The sequence below is a fragment of the Salminus brasiliensis genome, chromosome 22, assembly GCF_030463535.1.
Source record: "Salminus brasiliensis chromosome 22, fSalBra1.hap2, whole genome shotgun sequence".
NCBI classification, from domain to species: domain Eukaryota; kingdom Metazoa; phylum Chordata; class Actinopteri; order Characiformes; family Bryconidae; genus Salminus; species Salminus brasiliensis.
In genome coordinates this window covers 9,915,372-9,931,367 of record NC_132899.1, presented here as the reverse complement: position 1 = coordinate 9,931,367, position 15,996 = coordinate 9,915,372, and the positions used below count along the sequence as shown (strand labels likewise).

The 15,996-nt window shown below is 40.1% G+C and overlaps 1 protein-coding gene across 5 annotated transcripts in view; it reads left to right on the top strand.

Annotated features, from left to right (window-relative positions):
- The window catches only part of ablim2 (actin binding LIM protein family, member 2), a 96,443-nt gene that overhangs the window by 3,453 nt on the left and 76,994 nt on the right, over positions 1 to 15,996 (top strand). For 4 of the 5 annotated variants that reach the window (XM_072667990.1, XM_072667987.1, XM_072667988.1 and 1 more), the window contains exon 1: positions 15,031 to 15,187. The exons of the other annotated variant lie outside the window; for it this stretch is intronic. In XM_072667990.1, coding sequence (XP_072524091.1) covers positions 15,172 to 15,187 — 16 coding nt within the window. In that variant the 5' untranslated portion in view covers positions 15,031 to 15,171. Of the gene's footprint in view, positions 1 to 15,030; positions 15,188 to 15,996 lie in introns of those variants that run through there. 5 annotated transcript variants of the gene reach the window in all.

Genomic DNA, 15,996 nt, shown 5'->3' with positions numbered 1-15,996 from the left:
TTGTGACTGCCCAGCTTTTGAATCTAAAATATTAACCATATTTGATGTTTATGACTCAACATCCTGTAGTGTGGGGATGTAGTGCTCTGATTCTCTCAGTGTTGATGTCCTGGTGTGAAAAATCGGCGAGCCTCAGTTCGTCCGTGTATTCGGCTGTGTTTAATTAGGAGCAGTTCTCACTAAGTATGACTAAGCACAGCAAAATCAGTGCAGTCTGTCAAAATGTGTCAAAAATCCTGTAGTGTGAACCAGGCATTAGCAGCAAAGTTCATATAGAAAAGTTTGTCCATGCAGAAGAAAGCTTAGTGACTTTTCAGTCATACAACCCCAAGCTACTATCTACTTCAACAGGGAGAGAGCTGTAGGGCGGAAATACTTAACGTATTAATGTAAAACGTGTTTTAAAAAAAAAAATAACACAGTATTAATAGTTACACACTGATCAGCCATAACATTGCCACCACCTGCATAATATTTAGTTGGTGCAACAGATCTGACCATTCCAAGTGAGGTGGGGCCTTCATGCATTGCATCAGTGAGTGTTAGGTGTCCGTTACCCTGTTGCTTGTCCTTTATTGGACCACTTTGGGTAGGCACTGACCACTACATGCACTACACTACAAGTCCTGACTAATGTTTTGGAGATGCTCTGACCCATTCATAGTCAAAAGTGGCTCATTGTTCCTGCTTTTAACACATCACCTTCAAGAACTGACTGCTCACTTGCTGCCTAATGTACATCACCCTTTAACAGATGCTGCTGTAGACAGGAGGTACAATGCATTTCATGGTGATGTTTTGCTTCGACAGTTCCTTGTAAATAGACAGATTTCTCTGTGTGTAAACAGTTCAGACAGTGTAAGCTGCCCGAATACAGGAGCTCACAACTGGTGTGGACACCAGCTAATAGTTTAGGTTATGTCACTTCTGATAAGCCAGAGCACAACTGAGAGAGGGTGGGAAAGAATGAAGACAGAGAGATTGAGGGAGAGGGACAGGGAGAAAGAGACGCACAGGGAGGGAAAGAGGCGCCAGTAATTAGCTCAGAAATGTAACATTGGCTTGTGACATTTCTCTTGTCTTGGCTTTTATTTGTGCGTGTGATTGAGGAAAGGAGTGGCTTCCAGTTGACCCTGTCAATCAAGCAGCCTGCCCGCCTCATAGACATGTTATTTTAAACAACGGCCATGCAACAACACATGAGTCTTACTGAGGACGAACTGATTGAGAGGGATATTATTAACTACATGATATGTTTATCAGTCCAGACATAAATACGGAAAATCGGTATATGGCTAACTAAGCCAACCTTCACAATGCGGAAAAAGCCTCCAATTAGTGTGGTAAGAATTTGCTGCACTTATGCACATGTAATGCAATTGGAGAAGGTACTGGACCATAAAGGCCACAGTGGTGGCAATGCAAATGTCACTATGGCCCTTCTGTAATGTCTCAAATAACACTGTGGGTGGATGTATTAACTAAGGGTAGCTAGTTGCATGCTGGGATAGTGAAGCAGAGGATTTAGGGTGAGATACCTCAAGCCTTGCATCTTTCTTCTTGTTATTATTCTCTGATACCCCTCTTGAGTGTAATTTATTTGGGATATTCTCTGTTAAATGTGTGGCCATGTCCTTTAATTAGTGCTTTTTTGTCAGAAATAAAATAAAATCATCAGCATAGCAGCTCACAGTAACCATATAATGACTTGTTACCTACCTCTTGGTCTGTGTGTCTGTATGTTTTGTAGTGCACTCCCCAATTTGAAGCAAATATTTCACCATTAGAGCTGTAATTGGCACCACCCTGTAAAACAGTCCTCTGTTTATCCTGCAAAATGCTAACAGCAAGTGACCCATGACTGACCTCCCTACACTACCTGTGCAGTAAGAGAGAAAGAGAGTGAGAGAGAGTGAGAAGCAGTGTGGCTAAATACTGATATAAGTGCAGACTATGAGAAGCACATGGGCCTGTGCCAATATCAGATGTTTACCATATGAGAGTATCTATTGATGCTGATATTGACAGCAACGTACAGACGTACGTAATGCTTCTTTAATGCTTTTCATAATGCTGGACCTGATATCATACTGATAACATAGTTTTGCCCTATTTTTTGTAGCATATTTATGAGTGTGGTATATTTTCCCAATTTTTTTTAGAGCCAGATCAAACCCTTAAACTCTTATCTTAAATCTCTCATAAGTACATAAGTTACACATTATAATTGCAACTTATACCAAAAAAAATAATGTCTTGGCCAGATCAGACTGGACAAGCTGGTAAAGCTGGTTGACCGGCATAGGGTACATTATCAAGTTTGATGGTCTAGCTGATGTACAGGCATGATCCCGCTGGCCAGCCACCATGACCAAGCTGGTCAACCAGCATGACCTAAGCTTGTTGATCAGCAGGACCAGCATGTCTACGGGGGTTCACCAGTATAACCAGCCTGACCATGCTGGTCCACCAGTATGACCAGGTTGACCAAACTAGATTTACCAAACTACTCAACTAGTGTGACCAGTTTGACGGCTAGCATGGTCAAGTTGATAATGTTAATGATCAGCTAGTCTATTGAACTGAAATGAAAAACCTTGTTATGCAGGTCTAGATGCTTAACCAGCTTGATGAACCAGCATATGTTTTTGCCTGGAAGTGCTGGAAGCTTTTCAAGGAAAAACAACTCAAGTGTAAGTGCCTCTGAAAGGAAGAGCAGTGGGTTAGAAGCTAGAAGCAGGTGTGCTAGCCCGGTATGATATTAACGCAGTGTGCCCTGGATGTTTGACTCTCTCAGCAAAGGTCGGCATAATAGCGCTGTGTGGACAGTTGTTGATTCGGTGTGTTTAGACACGTACTGCTCTGTGCTACCAGCCAGAGCAATATTATAGCAAGTCCAAACCCTGGTGGATTACAGGCTGTTCGGGTTAGTTAGTGCAGGTAAACTGACATTTCAGCTGGAGATCAGCTTAATAACAACACAGAGGGGAAAACTGTAACTGTAACCCATCACTCCTCCTTTCAGAGGCACTCACACTTGAATTGTTTTTCCTTTGAGGAGATTTATGTAGGTCTCTATAAAAAACTCCAAAAATATCTCTGTGTGCCCTTCACAGTCTATATTTATCACAGCAACTCTTTCCTCCAATGAACAACAGGAGTCAACTCAAAGAGAGTGAGCATGAGAATCATTGTAGACCTAGTATGCGGTGGCTCGAGAGGAGTGCAGCAATAACTTAACAATAACTTATAGTCAGGGGTGCACTGAAGTGGGAATTTTGGGCTGATTCTGATGTCCAGTATGTTTCACACACATATTTTTCATACACATTTATGAAATTATGAAAGGCATTGTATTACACAATTTTTGAAATGTAGAACTAGGGTCTAAATTGATGTATAGAGGGTATTATGGGGGAAATGTAGCATTCATTTGTAGAATGCTATAAAGGTTGCATATTGGCCACAGATATCTGGTGCACTGAGCAGATACAGTTACACATAATGGCTGAATAAAGTTAAAATCCTGGTGTGTATATATGTATATATATATATATATATATATATATATATATATATATATATATATATATATATTTGCTAAAGCAGTGCTCCTGCCTGGGCTAGGAATGTGTAGGAGAGTGGTGTTATCCGCTATGCTATCCCTTTGAGTGAGTTGGTTAGAAGGGAAATGCATCTACACTGATGATTGTTATTATATGCGTAGAGAAGTCAGTCATAATGATCAACTCTAACTCCAATATTGGCCAATAATTATAGGACTACGGTTTCCTCATTTATTAGGCAGTGATATGTGATCAGCTGTGATCATGTTTTGCACTCCCGAAGAAAAGTTTAATCTGGGTCTCATTGTGAGATGTGCCAACTCCGAACTGTCAGTGGTTATACCAGTGGAATGTACCGGTGGAGTGTCGTAATTAAATTGCCCCAGTCAAGGTTTCCAAGGGAATGACAAGAGATACAGGAATTCAGCGCATCCATGGAAACCCTAACGTAGCATCCTTGTGCTGAGGTGATTGGTCAGGGCTGACTTTATCGCTGTTTGCTGTTTATTGTCTGTGACCCCAGTAGTATGTTATGCTTCGAAGGCCAGACAGAGCCCTGTTTGTGGGCTGTTTGTGTGTCTTCTTCATGCCCTTATGAGTGGACAAGGGGTGGGGGTTGGTATTTGCTGCAGAGGCAGTTTCTCCAACCCTCTGTTTCCTACTTCACTGCAGACATGCCAGAGTGTCACAGCACTGCTTTACGTAATGAGAGAGCATTCTGTACAGGCGGCAGCAGGGTGTAGACTGTGATACACACCAGATGTCCATTAACTGAACTATATCATTCAGAACAATAGTTTCTTTCAAAAATGCACAATCAGTGATGTGAACTGGACAATTTAAGAAAGAAAGACCACCTTGACAAAAGCAAGCCAGAATACCTGGGTTCAGAGCTATTTTTACATCATTTATCTAAGAACTGTTCCATTAGTCATCATTTTAAAAAATCCAAATCTATGCTCACAAATATTCTCATATATTCTTGGCATTAATTTATTGTCTTGCCTATTATTTACATTGAAATAGGCATGTAAAAGGTTAATATCATACATGTGTCTCTTTCCCAATTAAAGTTTACTGTGTATGCATTTATATACCAAAACCCAACACCTTTTGAACCTGATCTAACCATGTCATATTAAACAGATGTTTTTATACTGAGCTTTATTACTGTGCCTTTAATGTTGATGTAGAGTACTGTGCATGAATTGTAGACACAAGTGAAAAGTGTTTATTATCTCAGTAAAACACTAATATCAGAATAAATACAAATAACATGCAAACAGTTGTTATTTTACAGCACTGTGTTCATTAAAACATCCTCAATGCTCTCCTCATGGGAGTGTAGTATTAATTATAATTATTATCCAACGCCTGGTTTGGTAAATCAGTGCTTAATGATGTTAAATCAGGTGAACTGCTGGTGGAATTGAGTTGGCTGGAGGCGTCCAGTAAAAACCTGGAACCAGGCTCTGTTTTTCAAATTAGCTTAGCTTACAAGATCTCAACTACTTTATTCAAAAAGAGAAATTCTTGTTCCTTTTTACTGTATTTATGTTTACCTTACCTTTGCCATCTGATCTAATGGGATCTTTTTTTACAGTAAAAACCATCTTACTGCTGAGATAAATGGTTTTAAACCACATGTTTAAATGCCTAAACCTCTGTAGAGTAATGTATATAAATGATATCTGTCCTGAATGGACTTTTCCTCCATTCTTATCTTAAACACTCCTTGTATTACCACTGTGAATAGATGGTCCTAACCTGCTGATATGTGTGATGGTAACTGCTGCCTGCCTTATCCCATCAAAAATACATTCTGTGGTCCAAGATGTGTGAATGTGTGTGGAAGAGACAACGAGAGACAGAGTGCTGTGGTTGGATAAGTGAACATCAGTGCTGTAGTGTAGCAGGGAGTTAGGTTATACAAGAGAGAGAGTGAATGTAGTGTTGTAAATTATGCATTTCTTCTCTTGTGCATCTGTCTTAACGTAACTATATGCATCTTCATTAATGTGTCTCAGTGTGCAGTTAACCACATTGTGTAATACATTGTGTAATACTGAGGAACTAATAGTAAATCCCAGGGAAACCAGTGAGTGAGTTATTAAATGTTATACTCTGGACCAAATATCCATGCAGTAATATTACTTTATATTGTTATGAAATACATATAATTGCAAGATAAGCAACAAACGATTGTTTGATTTAGGAATGCACTGTGAATTGGTTGCTGTTTTTTATGGCTGCACTGACATTATCAGCAGCCTCCTGAGTGTGTCCTAGCCAATAAGCACATGGGTGGAACATGGGCTAGGTGGGTTCCAGGTGGGAATGGGCTATAAGTGGTAAACGTGAACCAAGTGGATCCCTGGTAGGCATTCTTAAGTGGGGCCAACAAGGAACCCATGAACTAAACTTACTGGTTTCACTGTTGGGCAAACAGAAGCAAACAGACCCCACATGAGCATGTTATCTGGGTTTCTGCTAGTTCCAGTGAGATATTTGGTTAAGTTTGGTCAAAATAATGCAGTCCTGTCTTTAATCAAACAATGTCAATATTCAACAGTATAAAAATGCCCCTCCTGAATAATCACACTTGTTTGAGATCTTCATATAAAATGTAATATGAGGCTAATATTTGAAATTATTGAAAAAAAAGGGTATCCAACACTGTCTCACCCTTTGATAGAAAGTACAACCCCCCCCCCCCCCCCCAGTTACCCAACCAACCAATTAATCAACTTCATTTCATCAATCAAATTCTTTCATCAACTTAAAATGGGATCAATTAAACTAGACACATCCAGGCTTGGATACTGCCAGACCTGTTGAATCTAAACTTCACTTAAATAGAAAATTCCAACAGAGTGAAGTAGTCTAAAAAGTCTCAACAAGCAGCAGACTATGCTGTGTTGGAAAGAAATTCCAGAGGAATGGAACAGGATGTGTTTCTTCATGTTCTCCTTTATGTTGTCGTACATGTTTTTAATGAGGATCTGAAATCGCTTAGTGTCACAAATAATATGCAGCAAACCAGAGAAACACAGTAGCTAAATATTTCATCAGATTGTTTACATATTGTGTAATTTGTGTGCATCCTGGTGTCAAGAGGAATTCATACATATCTGACTAAAATACCATTTTAGGATTCGTATGTATACTTATAGTTTGTATAGTTTGATTGTCGCGCAAATTCATGAATTACTGACTCGATCCAGACACACAGAAAGATTTAAACAGATAATGTTAGAAAGCAAGCAGTGTGATTTTATTAGCTGACCCTAATTGAAGCTACACTTCAACCTAAACCTAACTTAACTTACTATACCTAAATACATTCATTCTAACCTAAACCTAGCCTAAATGTAACCCACTACACTGTTAAAAGAATAAGATCCTTGAGGAACTTTTGGAAGTTCTTCAATTTGAAACTGTAGAGGAACCTCCTGATGGGCTTTCAAATAAAATGTTTTAGAAGAAAAAGGTTCCTTAAAGAACCTTAAGAATGTAGGCCTACTTACGGTTATGGTAGGTATGGCTCTAGCATTATTTAGCTATAGAAATGTATAATTACGTTGTCGATCGAAAACCTTTAGTCATCTTTACAGAGGATAAAACCTCCAATGGAAATGAATATAAAAAGATTTTGGAGCATGTCTGTTCATCATGAAATATTACCATAATCTAGAGAAGAACTACTAGGTTGAAAAAAAAAAAACAGCAAAAATGAAGATTCAGGGTTTTTGCAGTACAGTGGCGATACATTTTATAGAAACCTCCCCCATGAAAACATCATTACAGGAGTGTGTGAGTGTGTGAGTGTGAAAGCAAGAGGGAGAGTTGTTTTTATTATTGACTCGGTGCAGTGCAGTGTGTGTATGGGATTTAGCTTTTAAGGGAGCGATCTCTTCAGAGAATGAGATGCAAAGCGGCTCAACTGAAGAACAGTTTGAAGAACAAACTGAAAGGATTAGTGATTGCTTTGCCTCATCACAGCAGGCACAGACTTATTCCAAAGAGAGAGAGGCACACGGCTTTAAATGTGGGTCATATGCTTCAGCTTCTCAAATCTACTACTAAACTTACTGCAGCATGACTTGAGCGCCTCGTCTTAGCGGCTACAGCATCAGCTAACATGCTTATGATTTGTGTAGGTGGATTATTACCAGGTTGTGGCAGAGGTGTAATGTACTTTACTGTATTTTAGGATGCCACTTGCTTGGTCATGTATTAGTTTCCACATTTTTACATCTTTTGCACAGACATGCAAACTATTGTCTGTTATTTCTACATTTACCTCTAGCTGAGGCTGTCAAAGTAAATGCAGTGGTTCACAGTCAAAGCTGTGTTATATAATCTGCAAATCATCTTATTCCAACATCAGTGTTACCATACACACACACACACACACACAAACACAGAGACAGATGTTTCAGCATATGCTTTGTTGCAGTCTAGCTAATGGGCTGGGGACCAGATTGGCATGTTCAGTGGTATTCTGCTGTATTTGCTTTAATTGGCACTTCCAGTCTGTCCAATCCATTTAATTGGCACATTTCTGATCTTGTAGAGATTTTAAGTATGTGTAGGGATGTATATCTTGATGTATATCTCTCACACATCAAAAACATAATACTCCAAAATGGCTTTACCTTTACCTTAAAAAATAAAACCTTCTTAACTTTCAGTGGCTGATGTTGTGGCACCCTGCTGAGGAGGAACGGGTTAAAACTAACTTTGGCTAGCTGTCACTGTGAGCTGTTTACATGCATTAAAATGGTGCTATACACCACCTGCCTAATGTTGAGAAGGTTCTGCCATAACAGATCTGTCCAGTCGAGGAGATGGACTTCACAAGACCTCTCAAGGCATCCTGTGGTATCTGGCACAAAGACATTAACAGCAGAGCCTTTAAATCCTGTAAGTTGTGAGGTCCATGGATCAAATCAGTGAGGCTTAGGTGCCCATGATCTTGTCCCCAGTTAACCAGTTGACCTTTCTTAGAGCTGTTTTGATAATTACTGACCACTGCATACCAGAAACACCTCACAAGACCTGCCTGATGTTTTGGAGATGCTCTGATGCAGTCGTCTAGCCATCACAGTTTGGTCTTCAAATTCTTGTGCTTGCTCATTATTCACGCAATTAACAGCACATCACCTCTAAGAACTGACTGTTCACTTGCTGTGTAACATATCTTAACCCTTGACAGATGCCACTGTAGATGAAGATAATATTTTTTTTCCCTTTACCTGTTTTAATGTTATGGCTGATTGCTATAATCAGTAAGGCTCAAGAGGCTGATTGAAATAGTATAGGAGTGAATATAGGACTTATTTACACATGCAAAAAAGACATGTGAAATAGGTGTTTCCCTTGTTGACAGTCATCTGAAACAGGGGTCTTCAGAGTGAATCTCTAGAAATCGACCAAATCACTGTGACGTTGAACATTGCGTTGGAAATATGTCCAAAATTGATGTTGTGATATGGTTACATTTTACCCTGTATTAGAGTGTTCCCCATGCCCCCTTAGTTCTCAGTTTGCAATATGCATGAGCATGTGAATGACCCAGTCCAAACATATTTCAGATGCATCCAGTGGACAGGCATTCACAGCTGGTGTTTTCTGCTCAGAAAAGGTGTGAGTCTTCAAAACTGAGGCTCAGTCTTTAATATGGAACAGGAAAATCTTATCATCATTGTTCTATTCACATCTCTCTCATGCTCTCTGAGTCTCTCACGCTACTACTGGCCATTAATAATGCCATTCATATACTATGGCATATGAATTTGCTCCCCAGCTTAGTGTATTACATTTCATTACTCACGTTTACAAATGTGCAGATCTTTAGACCAGGTTATGTTAGGTCAGCTGCTTAATGTGGGGTGTGTGCTGCATTTTTAATATCTGGATTTTGGATTCTGGCTTCATGTGGTCATTTGGGGTGTGTTGTGGAAGTGGTTGTTATTTTCAGTCTTTTTAGAGTGGAGCTACTCCTGATTTACTGTTGCATGTTTGCCTAGGCCCCATGTTGTGAAACAGGTAAGTATTTAACTCCTTAAACCCTGTACATAGGCCCACACTTTGGGTCTTCACCCTCATAATTGCATTACTCTTATAATAAACATCAGTTTCATAGACCCTAAAATAGAACCCTGTGGGACTCCACATAATATGATGAACTGTTAACAAATGATTAATATTAGTTTCTGGATTAGGATTAATAATAGAGTAATAAACCAATGTTTCTACAAAGATAAACTCCTTTTGGGCCCCTGTTGAGCTTTTCCTCCTTCGTAGTCCCTCAGTATGTAGTAAATTTAGTATGTTATTACTGGTCAGAGAAGTTTGTTGTGGTAGTTAACTATTGCTGGACAAAGCTAGTAATCAGGCATTGATGAATTGGTAGCAATGCAAGGTCTGTTCCTGGCTTCTAAAACTGCATCATGTTGCTCTGCTGGAGCCACAGATGGGTTTTAAGATTGCCGTGGGCGATTCCTTTGCTGCCACGTGTCGTCCTGCTTGCTGTATCGACCCTTCTGTCAACTTGAAAAACAATCTAAACTAAGCTGTGCCTCTCGGCATACAACCTGGCACAAGCAGGCATCAGTACACACACATTGGATTGGATAGCACACAGAGTTAGAGCATGAACAGTCCGTAATACTGTATGTTTTATACATCAGGAAAAAAGTCATAGGAAGAGCTTGAGTGCATTATGTAATATGTTTTTTTAAGGCCAAGCTTGGCTATTTCACTTTCACACACTCCCTTAGAGCAATGCCTCTTTGACGCTGTGTTTATTTTTTCCATCATCTGCGCCACTCACAATGTTCACATTGTGCTACAGTAACTACAGTTATTCCATGCTATTAGACCCTTTTGTTAGTTCTTAAATATGGACACAGAGAGAGGGGATAGTAAATCTAATTTCTCAAAGGAAGGCTGGCAATTTAGCATTTTTGTACTTGTATCGTTAGATTTACAGCTTACATGGATCCAAAGCAGAGTAACACACCATGTCAGGTTCAACTGAGGTTTTAGCTGACGCTGAGGAGTTGGAAAATGTCATGTGTGAAAAGACAGCCCCTCTGCTGTGGTTATCATTGCATAGCTGACTTTGACAGGTGTGAGGCATCTGTTTTACAAGCCTGATCATTATTCAGTCCCAGAGAGAGAGAGAGAGAGAGAGAGAGAGAGAGAGAGAGAGAGAGAGAGAACAAGGGAGATGGAGAGGAACATGAGGAGAGAGCGAGCAAGAAGTCCAGAAGAAGCAAGAAAATTGCCCACACTTTTTTTTGAGGTGAAACCATTGAAGCCATTGAAGAGACTTCAATGGCTTAAATGCACATATTTGTAAAAGCAGGCAGTTTAGTTGCATTGATAAAGAGAGATAGGGAGAGCAAGAGAGAGACAGAGAGGAAGAGGGCAAGAGAGAGAGAGGTTAGGGGCTCCATAAAAAGGGCAAAGGGTCCTCAAGGACCCTTTTGAAAGCTTACCCTTTAAAGTCATACATTTGTGAAAGCATGGAATCAGTTGCATCTGCATCATGTGTGTGTCTCTTGCCCAATTTGTATAGCAGATATATTTGCATATGATTGTTACACACACATACACTAGATTGCAACACCAAAACACACAACTCAAATCTGAATATGCTGTGGCCTCTGTAAACAAACACAGCCACTCTAGGGCACCCACATAGGGGACACCCATAAGTATCCCATTGAAACCCAAAATGAGGAATGGGACACCGAACAGCCTTGTGGTCCTCGCAGACACATGCTAGTGAACACCAAGTGTTCCAGTTGGAACAGGGCTATTGAGGGGGGTACAGTATGTTCTTTTACCCAGGCAGGGTGTGAAAGAGTCAAATCTGTGAAAGGCTAAAAGAGAAAAAAATGTGAGGCTGATGGAAAGAAAGAGGTAAGAGGTTTATGAACGCTGACAAAGAGATGAAGTGTTGAGCCTTTCCAAGTCAGTGAAGGAGCTGCAATTAAAATGGCTTGATGTGAAAGGGTTCCAGCTTCATAAATGCCTCCTTGGTCTGTCAAAGCATTAGTCATATCTCAGAGCTTTCATTAGAGAGACTTCATTCATGTGTGACCTTGCGATGTGGAGCGCTGATGATAAAATCCTGACCAACATTCCCTAATGTCCAACACAGTTATTTGGAGAAGCAGTTTGGAAGGCAGTGGGGTGAGCATTAGGACCAATAGAAATGACAAAATACAGAAATTGCAGTTATCCTCTTACACTCTTTGGAACCACCGGTGGTTTCTGCCCCCCCATTGTTATATCTTAGAAACATCTCAACAAGCCAGTTTGCATTGCTTTGCATGCAGTTAGGGTGTATTAAAAGTCACAGAGCATAAGGGGTACATTCTCTAAAGTACTTGTTATAATTCGCCAGGGTACCAGGTTTTCTTCTTTAACCAGTCAGTCCAAATTCACTATTTTATTTCTTTTGTTAAACATCTTAATCAATTTCATATCATTTTATATCTTAACATTAATTTATCTTCATCACAGGTGCATATTTGAAATTTACAAACAGTACCCATTCTTTCAAAAACCTTCAGGTGCGATCAAAATGTCCTAGCACTCTATGCTGCAACTAGATTTCCATGAATACAGTAGATTTCAGAGCAGAGTGGAAACCTGTTGTTCTCAACAACGCTACAAATAAGACCACAGCAGATCCAAAATCAGTGAGAACAATCACAGTAATCAGATCCAGTCAGGCAGTGCAGGTTCAACACCTGCCAAGTACAACCAGTGTTTTTCCTTCCAAGGAATCAAAACTGGACCCTATAAAAAAGGTGTAAGCCTCCATTCTGAACAGCCATTGCAACCACTGATGTGAAGTGAACAGTACTGATCATCTAGTTACAGTGGCACCTGTATAGGGGTGGGATATATTCGGCAGCAAGTGAACAGACAGTGCTTGAAGTCAATTCTTCAAGAATAGTCCGTTCTCGAAGCAGGAAAAATGGGCAAGCATAAGGATCTGAGACAATGACCAAATCGTGATGGCTAGACGACTGGCACAGAGCATCTCCAAAACATCAGGCTGGTCTTGTAGGGTGTTCCTGGTATGCAGTAGACAGAACCTACCAAAAGTGCTCCAAGGAAGGACAATCGAAGAACCTGTTGCAGGGTCATTGGTGCCCAAGGCTCAGTAGTGGAAGGCTGAAGGCTAGTCCATCTGGTCTGATCCCACAGAAGAGCTACTGTAGCTCAAATTGCTGAAAATGTTTGTGCTGGCTAGGTGTTTACAGGCCAGAGCTGTTGTGACCTACACATTTATATTTATATACACTTGGCTGGTGGCCTTAGCCAAAGTGAATTACATCTGAATGTATTACAGGTGACTGTAGTGTTAGGAGACTTGGCCAAGGACTCTTATTAGTGAAGTGTGATGAGCTTGCCTGGCTTTGGAATCAAACCCTAGTATGCCACGGTAAGTGCAGTGTTATTACCCACTACAATACACCAACCACTATTAGGGCAGGTGGTTTTAATGTTGTGGTTGTTCTGTATTTAGTGAACTCTACTACACACCATAAGGAACATCAAATGATGCCTTGTATAGAGCCCCATTAGTGCTCCACTCTACATCGTGTCTCTGCAGGCACATCAATTATTCAGGTGTCACCAGCAAAAAGTGCTTTTTCTGTTCAGATAAATAAATAATAATTGATGTTGACTCCTGTAATGTACTCTACAGCATCTTCATGAAGGGGAATGTGCCACATGCATGCACAATCAACAAAATAGGTAGATAGACAGACAAACAGACAGGTAGATGTCCAAATGTGTGTGAACACCCCTTCGAATGATTGCATGTAGCCATGTTAAGTTGCACATATTGCTGACACACAGATGTGCAAATGCACACACACAGCTTAGTCCTTGTAGAGAAGTATTGGCAATAGAATTTAAATATCTGGAGCAGATAAACATGAACCTATTGGCCCCATGTCTAATGCCAGGCGTGGGCTAGAGTGCTATAATGCCCCTGAGCTGTGGAGCAGTGCAACTGTGTTATAGGTGGGGTGGTGATCATCCAACACCTGACCTCACAAAGGCTCTGGTTGCTGAATGCAATCAGTCTTCACAGCAATGCTCCTCCAAAATCTAGTAGAATGCTTTTTTTTCCTGAACAGTAGAGACACTTACTCCAGCAAAAGCAGGATCATAATCATTTAATGATACATATAGAGTAGATATAGTAAGATGCATAGATGGCCAACTATTTGTTAATTAGTTAGTTGGATGAATGGATAGCGATGAGATTATTAATCCCAGGATGGAAATGATATCAACATAGCACCTAAATACTTTACTATATAGCAGTGCATAGCAGCTAAAATGAAATTTTACATAAACGTGAGGATATTGGCTGATGTAGGGCATACAGTGATGAGAATAATACATTAATATCATCCTGATACAATTAATGTTGTAGCAAGTGTTAGAAATAATGATAAAGATGTTACTTCGTTTAATAGCAAGCAAAAATCTATTCAGCAATATATTGAATGTTCTGGTAATCCTGATATGAAAAAAGCAGAGAATTGAGCACAGTCCTGGCCAGAGCAAGAGCTAACTATAAGGCTGGGGTACCACCTGGGCCAGTGGTGGCTCAGCGGTTAGATCGATAACAGGGTTGTGGGTTCGATTCCCGGGCTTGGCAAGCTGCCACTTTTGGGCCCTTGAGCAGGGCCCTTTACCCTCTCTGCTCCCCGGGCGCTGGAGTTGGCTGCCCACCGCTCTGGGTGTGTGTACTCCCTGCCCCGTGTGTGTGTGTGTGTGTGTGTGTTCACTACCACAGATGGGTTAAATGCAGAGGGCACATTTCGCTGTACAGTGACAAATACATGCACCTTTACCTTTTAAAAAACTTGTTTTGCATATAATGATTAAAATGTTGGTGTTTTTGGAGAGTTTACAGGGTAAAATTTATAAAGTGATAATATTGCTAAAATATTATACTTTCATTTTCTACTTTCAGACTGTTATTATTATTATTGTTGTTATTATTATTATTATTATTATTATTATTATTATTATTATTACACAGTCAGGTAAGGTTAAGGAAGGTGTTAAGTAAGGGAAGTGTACATTTGGGCGCTTGTATGCTTTGCCAAGGGCTTTTAGGGATTACACGCTGTTTTTATTTTCCACCCGTTTTTCTCACACTCAGCTGCTTTAATATTGGCTGTTCCACACTGTGATAAAATACTAGCCAATAACATCAGTCTAAATTCAGGAGGCGGGACATTACTAGCCAATCACAGCGCAAGAGGCGTGGCAGCACGAGCCATTACCAGCGCACGACGCTAGAGACCAGTAGCCAATCACAGCGTAAAAGGCGTGGTTTACTCTGAATACGGGTGGTGGGAAGAAACGTGCTACACGCTGCTGCAGCTCAGTACGAGGACAGAGTCACCTCAACGACTCACACTGAGAGGCCGGCCTGAGGAAGATGCGACATAGTGCTCCTCCACAGTAACTTACAACCTGGATATTTGAGCAGTGAATCACATCTGATTGGATTTATAGCTCAGAACTGACGTGCAGAAGAAAGACAATGCCTGAGGAAAAAGGTACAGCTGCTCTGTGTAGGTTTGTGGTGCTGTTTTCTGTAGTACTGTCATTCATGTTGCAGTTGTCCAGCTTTCCAATTTACTTACCTGCTGATCTGACCGGCCTCAGAGAGACAGTGACAGTGAACATAGACTTCAGAATAGAGCCCCATCAGTGATGGCATGGGATATAAATAGAGTTCTAAAGGATGCCATGACTGAATTATTAACTATGTCAGTGCAGAAAGGAGCAATGTTTGACTTAACTGTGAAATCTGTTAAGAATAATGGAGGGCCCATTTCAGCAGAAGCCATTCTGAACACAATATTACACATAGGACTATTTATCTGTTTCTTTATCCATTTACACTCTCAAACAACCTCAAACATCGTATGAAATGCTGAATAATTCATAGCTGATACCTAATAATTCATGGTAGACACTGTATTAATTCATAATATTGGCTGAATAATTCATAGTGAGTACTGAATAAATCTTACTGGAACTGGAACTTACTGGTACTGGAAGGTTAATAGTAGACACTTAATGAGTCATACTGAATAATTCATTGCAATTACTGCATCCTATTTTAGTGGATACTGAATAAATCATAGTAGATGCTAAATATTTCATAGTGGATGCTAAATAATTTCTAGTAGATACTGATTTATTCATAATGGATACTGAATAATGCACAATGGATACTGAGCAATTCTCAGTGGATACTGAATAATGCATAGTGGATATGAAATAAATTATAGTAGAAACTGAGTCATTCATAGTGGATACTAAATATTTTATAGTGGATACTGAGCAGTTCACAGTGGTT